A 9,755-nucleotide genomic window follows, 5' to 3' on the forward strand; every position below is an offset into this window, starting at 1 on the left:
GGTTCCTCTTTCTAAACTCCCCCATTTCCTCAGTATCTTGGGCCCAAGGGTGAGAGGCAGAGGCCAAGAGAATAAAAGTACGTGTAACTGTCCATGATACCAGTTCGTCTTCATCATCTATCTTCAGAAGAGATGAATTGTAACGTTGGCAAGTCTGTTTACATCCCTTCCAGTCTTTACTTTCAGTGGTAAAGTAATAACAGTTTACTCCTGGACAGCACCAGTGGCCTTCACTGAGTTTGCCTATAATATACAAGGTGAAACATTAAATGTCTTTTCATCTGGTATTTTGTTAAGTAGAGCGAGATACTTATCAACTCTCCATAACTAAAAAATCTTAACAGCTATCACTAATGATAATGTGAGGTTCACCAGAAGTCGGGAATGCCAAGATATATCTGCATTCCCATATTCATCGCAGCACTAGTCACAATAGTCGAGAAATGGAAACAACACAGATGTCCATCGATGGATGAAGAAAATGTAGTCTATTCCTACGAGGGAATATTACTCAGCCTTAAGAAGGAAATCCTGGGCCTCCCTGGTGGCGCAAGTGGTTGAGAGTCCGCCTGCCGATGCAGGGGATACGGGTTCGTGCCCCGGTCTGGGAGGATCCCATATGCCGCGGAGCGGCTGGGCCCGTGAGCCATGGCCGCTGAGCCTGCGCATCCGGAGCCTGCGCGTCCGGAGCCTGTGCTCCGCAACGGGGGAGGCCACAACAGTGAGAGGCCCGCATACCGCAAAAAAAAAAAAAAAAAAAAGAAGGAAATCCTGCCATGGGTAACAGCATGGATGAAACTTGAAGATAATTATGCTCAGTGAAATAAGCCAATGACAAAGGGCAAATACTGCATGATTCCACCTATATGAGATATAAAAAGTAGTCAAACTCAGAGAAACAGAAAGTAGAAAAGCAGTAGCTGGGGGAGGGGAAATGGGTTGTTGTTCAATGGGTACACAGTTTCAGTTATACAAGACGAATAAATTCTAGACATCTGCTGTACACCAGAGTGCTTATAGTCAACAATACTGAATGGTACACTTAAAAACTTGTTAAAAGGGTAGACCTCACGCTAAGTGTTCTTACCACAAAGAAAAAAGGGACATAAGAAAACTTTTGGAGGTGATGGATATATCTATTACCCTAATTGTGGATGGTTTTACTCATATATACATATGTCTCAACTCATCAAATTGTATACACTAATTATATGCAGCTTTTTGCATATTAATAATACCTCAATAGAACTGTTTTTAAAATAATAAAATTAAATTTAAAAAATTTTTAGGATTCTGGAATGCCTTCTAGATAAAATTAAAATTATTCTTTGGAATTTTTTCTTTTCCTCATACATAATATACCAAATTAAAATATTATTAATCCTTCAAAGTATGTTTACGATTTTTTAAAATAAATTTATTTATTTTTGGCTGTGTTGGGCCTTCGTTGCTACACTTGGGTTTTCTCTAGTTGCAGCGAGCGGAGGCTACTCTTCATTGCAGTGCGTGGGCTTCTCACTGTGGTGGCTTCTCTTGTTGCGGAGCACGGGCTCTAGGTGTACAGGCTTCAGTAGTTGTGGCACGCAGGCTCAGTAGCTGTGGTTGGCGGGCTCTAGAGCACAGGCTCAGTAGTTGCGGCATGCGGGCTTAGTTGCTCTGTGGCATGTGGGATCTTCCCAGACCAGGGCTCGAACCCATGTCCCCTGCATTGGCAGGAGGATTTTTTTTTTTTTTTTTTTTTTTTTTTTTTTTTTTGCGGTATGCGGGCCTCTCACTGTTGTGGCCTCCCCCGTTGCGGAGCACAGGCTCCGGACGCGCAGGCTCCGGACGCGCAGGCTCCGGACGCGCAGGCTCAGCGGCCATGGCTCACGGGCCCAGCCGCTCCGCGGCATATGGGATCCTCCCAGACCGGGGCACGAACCCGTATCCCCTGCATCGGCAGGCGGACTCTCAACCACTTGCGCCACCAGGGAGGCCTGGCAGGAGGATTCTTAACCACTGTACCACCAGGGAAGTCCCTGTTTGATTATTATAGAAAAGAAAAATTGAAAACAGTCTAACAGTATAATAAAGAAAGCATTTAAATTGTTACAAATATAATGCAATAACACAACCACTAACAGACCTGTCTGTGAAGAGTGTTTAAGACTATGGAAAAATGGCCACAGAAGTGAAAAAAACAAGATGTGAACCTTTCTGCAGTATGATAACCAATTTTTTTACAGGTAGCGAAAAGTAAAGCTAAAGAAACAAAACAATAAAATATTATTAATTCTTCAATAATAGAGACAGTACATTTCTAGTAACTACCACACCTAAATGATATCAAATAAGCAAAGTTTCTTTGTAAACGCTAAATACATATTTAGTAGTTGTTGATTAACCAGGGTGATTCATTGCATCTTATGCATGATAACAGAGTTTACTGTATGAGATTTAATATTATTATCTCTTGGTTTTTGGTTTTTTTTTTTTTTTTTTTTGCGGTACGCAGGCTTCTCACTGCTGTGGCCTCTCCCGTCGCGGAGCACAGGCTCCGGACGCGCAGGCTCAGCGGCCATGGCTCACGGGCCCAGCCGCTCCGTGGCATGTGGGATCTACCCAGACCGGTGCACGAACCCATGTCCCCTGCATCGGCAGGCGGACTCTCAACCACTGCGCCACCAGGGAAGCCCCCCTTGGATGTTTTTAATAGTATCATCACACAGAGTCGTACAAACATCAACACTCCGGCAGATCTTGCTGATGTATTGGAGGGAGTATATATTGATCACAAATAGACCAAATATCTGAAGTCAATGCAGAATGGAAACACACACACATACAGTTATCTTTACAACAGCATCCAAATGAAAGGCCTTGTGCCCATTTTAGCCTAAGTATATTTTTACTGATAGTCTCCATATTTTATGTCAGCAACAAAGCTGGAGAGCCTGATTTTCCCACAGGTCCAAAACAATCCAAATTTTCAGGGGCACTAATATACTATTTCACCTTCTGGGAGCAGAAAGAAAGCAAGAACTGCCATTGACTTTTGGGAAATATAGGGCTCTACTAATCCAAACATGACTCCTGGGTTCTCAATCCTATGTTTGAAATAAGCAAACCCAAATACCCATACTACACCTAAGAGGCACAAATTAAAAGTTATCTAGCACACCTGGATCCCTAGCATATAACATAACCCTGTATTAAGCCTCAAAGCTTTTGGAAAGGGAAAAAGTAATGGAAAATTGTTCCATCTTTCATTCAAGATTTCCTCCATACATACCTATATTTCGCCAAAACGTTGAAAAGATCTCCTCTTGTTTATGACATCCCTTCTTTCTTGTAGCGAGTAAGTCCAGTCCCTTTTCTTGCTGAAGGGTTTTAGTTTTTAGAGTATCATATTCTAAACTCTTATTTATCAAAAGTTGCTCCTTTAAGTAGCTCTCATTTTGCATAACATGGTACTTCTGACTGAGGTTCCGTAGAATTTCCTCCTGTTGATGTTTTTCTTGAATATACTGAAAAACTAAAATTAATAGTATAGACACAATTTTTAAAGTACTCATAATGCTTAAATGTTGAACTTTAGGACAGGAGAAAAAAAAATCTCACTTTGACAACCAACCCATTTCATTCCTTTAATTAGTAGTTTTACATTTAGAAAGTAACACCTCAATAACTTGACCATATAAATTGAAACATCAAATTTCTCACTATAAGCCACCTAAGTGTAGAATAAATAAAGCATGATTTCTGAATAAAATTATGAGGGTAAAATCTAACCATTCAGTTCAGTTTCTAAGTTAGCACAACATTTACAAATAGGTACCAAAGGACAAATCAGTCAACATTTAGCAACACATCTGAGTATGAAAATCTGCACTAAGCAACATGAAGAAAAGCACCATTATCATTGGAGCAGATGGAATATCCATAGGAGAAAAGTGAGGAAGATCCAAATTAGTAATTTTGTCTGAGTGCAACAGGTTGGTAATTTTCCCTAAAGATGTCAAGGAACTCAAATAAAAGATAAAAGGTTGAATTCAAGATCATCTAACATCCATGCATAGAATCACTCCTTTTACTAAATCATTTCTTTATTGTATATTTAGAAAAAATTAAGAGTAAGTCATAATTTCTTTTGAACAGTTGTTTCTCAAAGAATGTGTATCTGAGATTCACAGGGATCTAAACTTAGAAGGTGGAATATAATAGTAGTTCCCCCTTATCCGTGGTTTCACTTTCCACAGTTTTAGTTACCCTGTCAACCGCAATCTGAAAATATTAAATGGAAAATTCCAGAAATAAGTAATTTATAAGCTTTAAATGCATGCCATTCTGAGTAGTGTGATGAAATCTCGTGCCATCCCTCTTGTCCTCCCCAGGAAAGGGAATCATTCCTTTGTCGAGCATATCCTGCCCTTGTCAGTCACTTAGTAGCCATTATCAGATGACTCTCGAGGTATGCAATGCTTGTACTCGAGTAACCCTTATTTCACTTAATAATGGTCCAAAAGCACAAGAGTAGTGATGCTGGCAATTCAGATATTCTCTTACTGTGCCTAAATTATAAATTAAACTTTATCATAGGTATGTATGAATAGGAAAAAACATAGTATATACAGGGTTCAGTGCTATCTGCAATTTCAGGCATCCACTGGGGGTCTTAGAAAGTATCTCCCGTGGAAAAGGGGGTCTACTGTACTAAGTGCTGTATCAGAAGGAATGTTGCCATGTCTCATACAGACTGGGACAGCTCATTACAGCTTCAGAGATATTGGAATAGGTAAATAAAATGAAAATGACACTGTGATTGTGTCTGGGGAAAAATCACTAAGAAAGAACCACCTGGAACATTCCCTGATTATAGCCATGGAATAACTGATGGAGCATGGTTAATACCTACTCAGTTAGTGGTTATTTCTATGACTAAGACTTGAAGGATGTATTTCAATTACTTACTCTTTATCCCCAACACTGTGGTTGTCATCAATAGAAGTAAACAGAGGGTCCCAAGCGTCACTGCAATGCCACACCAGGGCACTGAAGACTCTTTAAATAAAGAAGGAAGAAAATGATCATTAGGGTTAGAGCCTGACCCACTACTCATCTTAACCTGGACACCATGTGAAACACAGAAACAATCGTCTCTGAAAATTTTACAAAAGTACATTGTACAAACTGTTTTAATTTGCAATCTAGTAATTATAGTTTTAAAGTTTCAGATTTCTGACTTACAGTCACCCATTTTAGAAATCCTACACACAAGAACAGTCTTGTAGGATTTTTAAAATGCATTCCTTACAAAAGCACAGATGGCAATAAACACAATACACATGTGTGAGAATCCACACTGACATGCATACTTCTTGCTATGATCACAACCAATAATGAAGAGGAAGGAAAAAGCAGTCAATATTCTTGAGAAACTGGTAGCCAATAGTGGGTATTCTGAAGCTGCAAATGTGACTGGGGCCTATCCCTAAAGAACTTTCTAGAAATCGACTTTTCCTTCTTTCTCTTCAATTTTTTTTTTCTTTCTCTAGCAGTGCCCCATTTTTCCTCCTACTTTTAAGGTCCTCTATATCTGAAAATTGTATCTCTGATGGACACTACATTAAAACAGTAAAAAATTATTCTCAGTTTAGAGTTTGTGACACTATTCGAAGGTACAGAGAGAGAACGGAAACATTAGAATGCCCCTTTTGATTTGAACATTTTTGTTTCTTCATTCCATTAAGTTTTGGTAAATATTTAAGACACCTGAAATACCTTTTGTCTAAATAAAAACATTGTTTCTAACGCATATTTTTCATTTCTCCAACATTCCGTAAGACTTTTATTTCTCTAGGATCTGCAATGTTTTCTTTTTTTTTAAGGTTTTTTTTTAATTAATTAATTAATTTAGGCTGTATGGGCTCTCTCCAGTTGCAGCAAGCGGGAACCATTCCTCCTCGCGGTGCGCGGGCTTCTCACTGCGGTGGCCTCTCTCTTTGCAGAGCACGGGCTCCAGGCGCCCAGGCTTCAGGAGTTGTGGCTCACAGGCTCCAGAGCGCAGGCCCAGCAGCTGTGGCGCATATGCCCAGTTGCTCTGCGGCATGTGGGATCCTCCCGGACCAGGGATCGAACCTGTGTCCCCTGCACTGGCAGGTGGATTCTCAACCACTGCGCCACCCGGGAAGCCCCTGCAATGTTTCTTGAGACTCTAGTCTGTCCTTTACTTTTAAAATCCTCATGAGGGAATTCCATGGCAGTCCAGTGGTTAGGACTCCACGTTTCCACTGCTGGGGGCCCAGGTTCCATCCCTGGTCGGGGAACTAAGGTCCAGCAAGCCTTTTGGTCCGGCAAAAAAAAAAAAAAAAGTCCTCATAAATTTCTCTTGACCAAATTTGAATGAAAACATTCTACTGGGACTTCCCTGGTGGCGCAGTGGTTAAGAATCCACCTGCCAATGCAGGGGACACGGGTTCGAGCCCTGGTCCGGGAAGATCCCACATGCCGTGGAGCAACTAAGCTCGTGCGCCACAACTACTGAGCCTGCACTCTAGAGCCCGCGAGCCACAACTACTGAAGCCCAAGAGCCACAACTACTGAAGCCCACGTGCCTAGATCCCGTGCTCTGCAACAAGAGAAGCCACCGCAATGAGAAGCCCTCGCACCGCAACAAAGAGTAGCCCCCGCTCGCTGAAACTAGAGAAAGATTGCACACAGCAACGAAGACCCAACATAGCCAAAAATAAAAATTTATTTTTTAAATAAATTCTATTATCTTCTCAAATTTAAAAGAATTAATTTCTCCATTCTCACAAAATTAAAAACAAAAAAGGTATTAAAGACCATTATGGTTTCATATTACCGAGAACCTAGAATATAGATAGGAACTTATTATTTCTAATTCAGAAGTTTGACAAGTCATAAGCGATGGGTGAATCTAGACGCTTCAAACATCTACCTTTTCCTTCAGTCTTGCCAGGGCTTTGAGTACTACCAGGCCTTGATCTATTTTGTGACTCCGAAGGTGACTGAAGAAATCTCAGGATGGAATAAGTCACTTCTTGTTCACTCATCTATAAAGTAAAAAGAGGTGAGGTATGTGTTTTGCATTATAACTTTGTAACAGAATGATTTCTATCCAAAGAAAAATTAAAAGGTTAGTCTATAGCAACACACCAGGATTAAGATGTATGTGTGTGTGTCTGTGTGCGTGTGTGGACATCTGTTTATTAACTCCTTCAAGTGCCTAAAGCATGTAGACTGAGCCTGATCTATATAAGAAGTGAAAACCTTTCAGTATTTTTGCTAAAGTCATTTGTACTCCTAGTAACTACAGCCATGATTATTAGAAAATAAGGAAAGAATTTTTTTTAATTTACCAATAGATTAAATAGGCTGGGTCCTATTCAGTTCAGCTCAAAATGTTCAACGTACAAATATACACGTTAGACAAAGTGATACCACCCCAAATTACTGAGACACTTTTAAAACTATTAATTCAAAAAACAAAAATTCTATTTTGGGGGATTCTGAAAAATATAAATATCTTGGCTTAAAACATATATATATATATATATATATATATATATATATATATATATATACATATATATGTGTATTCAGGACTACATATCAGTAGTAAAAAGTTCTTACAAGGGGGCTTGCCTGGTGGCGTAGTGGTTGAGAGTCCACCTGCCGATGCAGGGGACCGGGGCGTGAAGATCCCACATGCCACGGAGCAGCTGGGCCCAAGAGCCAGGGCCGCTGAGCCCGTGCGTCCGGAGGCTGTGCTCCACAACGGGAGAGGCCACAACAGTGAGAGGCCTGCGTACCACCAAAAAAAAAAAAAAAAGTTCTTACAAGGATTTGAATAGTAAGTCAATGTCAGTTTGAGATAATTATTTTTTGACCCGAATAGATAAATACATTGCATTGTTCTTTTCAACTATAACATGACTCTACCACAGTGTTCCCCAAAGTGTATCCCATACACCATCTGCAAAAAAATTACTGAGGCTTAACACTGAAAATTTGTTAACATTTCAGATTCCAATGTCTCGTGGGAGACGTACTGAGTAAAAATCTCTCAGGTTAGATCCCAGTCACCTGTATTTTTAATCCCCAATGATTATGTGTATATTAAAAGTTTAGAAATAATCTTCTAGTTGCCAGAGAAGCCTATGTGAAAATAAAATTTGTCAGTAGGTAGTCTTTAGTTAATATCCATAAAGGGTTCAATCTATTAGTAGATATCAATATAAAAAATTATTAAATAGTAGATATTTTAAATATACCTTGCTGCTTATATTAATCAGTATGAAAAGGTGTTATCCAAGAAACAGGAAATATGGAAAACAAATGGCACATATAACTATATTCTTTAAATTTTTTTAATTTCTAAAAGTTCCTAAACTTGATTATTCACATTTTCCCTAATTTCCTAAGGAAAATGAGTCTTTTCTATTATAGAACCCTCTACAATTGATGAGATAATATGTAAATCATGAGACCCGAATAAAAAGTAATTAATCCCCCAAATCCCTCTGCTTTATTTTGATAACACAAAGCAAAAATCATAACATATTTTAAAAAAAGAAAATAACTTTCCATGAATGCTGAACAATTTTTCACATCCTTTAGAGTTAATGCAGTTCTAACCCAATCAATAAAGGATGCTTTCCTATCCATCCCATATTCATGCCAAGTCATTTATAATAAAATGCCATATTCCTAGAATCTTTTTTCCCTAGAATCTTTTCTTTATAAGTCAGACAAATGATATATTCAGGTACAAAGATCTGAGGGAATAAGAGCAAATGTTACCTGTATTTGTGCCATGCAGCGAGGCAGGCAGAGAAAGCTGACCCAAAAATTAGGTGAGAGAAGTTGGCCTTTCCAACTCCAGATCCCTTGGGTGCGTAAGTGGCTGGAAGATGGAAGGCAGACATGAACTGTCTCTGAATGATACTCCAACTCAAAATTTTCTGCCCCTCCTCTTGACCAAAGTGATAAAAGGAAATTGTATGACAAAAGCTGATGTTGACGAGAAAGGAAAACTGGTCATGAGCTCTATCTTCCTCCTTTTCAACCAACCAACCACTTGGGTACTCTGCAGAATAACATTTGAAATCTACATTGGAGGACTGAAAAAATAAAGGAACACAGCTTTGGCAGAAACAAGAAGTAAGATCTTTAACAAAAACTAGCATACTTGAAAGAAACTACTAGCAAAAACAACTGGTTAAAATGTATATGCATAAACATAGAGACATATACACAAGAAACATTATGACTAAACAAATAACCTGTCTCATAGAAACTTTCTCTTATAGATTGCTATTTGAAAAAAAATTTTTCTTTTCCTATTGATGTTTAATGCAGATAAATGTATTTTAGAAAGTATTTTAAAACATCCATAATTCCACTATAAAATTTGGGTGTGTATGTTTCTAGTTTTTTAACCATATGTTTACTATCAAAGTTGGTGTCATTCCACACACAATGCTTTTGATCTGTTATTTTCTAAGTGTTTCTTCATTTAAAAATATTCATCTGGGGCTTCCCTGGTGGCACAGTGGTTGAGAGTCCGCCTGCCGCTGCGGGGGACACGGGTTCATGTCCCGGTCCGGGAAGATCCCACATGCCACGGAGCGGCTGGGCCTGTGAGCCATGGTCGCTGAGCCTGCGTGTCCGGAGCCTGTGCTCTGCAACGGGAGAGGCCACAACAGTGAGAGGCCCACGTACCACAAAAAAAAAAAAAAAAAAAAAAATCA

The 9,755-nt window shown here is 39.4% G+C and overlaps 1 protein-coding gene across 1 annotated transcript in view; it reads right to left on the reverse strand.

Moving 5' to 3' along the window:
* Nucleotides 1-7,055, reverse strand: part of LOC132499124 (killer cell lectin-like receptor 2) — a 12,029-nt gene extending 4,974 nt beyond the window's left edge. The window contains exons 1-4 of the mRNA XM_060113482.1: nt 6,941-7,055; nt 4,951-5,040; nt 3,272-3,514; nt 101-243 (exon numbers count right to left, since the gene is read on the reverse strand). Of these exons, the coding sequence (XP_059969465.1) occupies nt 101-243; nt 3,272-3,514; nt 4,951-5,040; nt 6,941-7,055 (591 nt within the window). The remainder of the gene's footprint in view (nt 1-100; nt 244-3,271; nt 3,515-4,950; nt 5,041-6,940) is intronic.
* Nucleotides 7,056-9,755: the final 2,700 nt, after the last annotated feature.

The sequence above is a fragment of the Mesoplodon densirostris genome, chromosome 11 (genome assembly GCF_025265405.1).
Source record: "Mesoplodon densirostris isolate mMesDen1 chromosome 11, mMesDen1 primary haplotype, whole genome shotgun sequence".
NCBI lineage: Eukaryota > Metazoa > Chordata > Mammalia > Artiodactyla > Ziphiidae > Mesoplodon > Mesoplodon densirostris.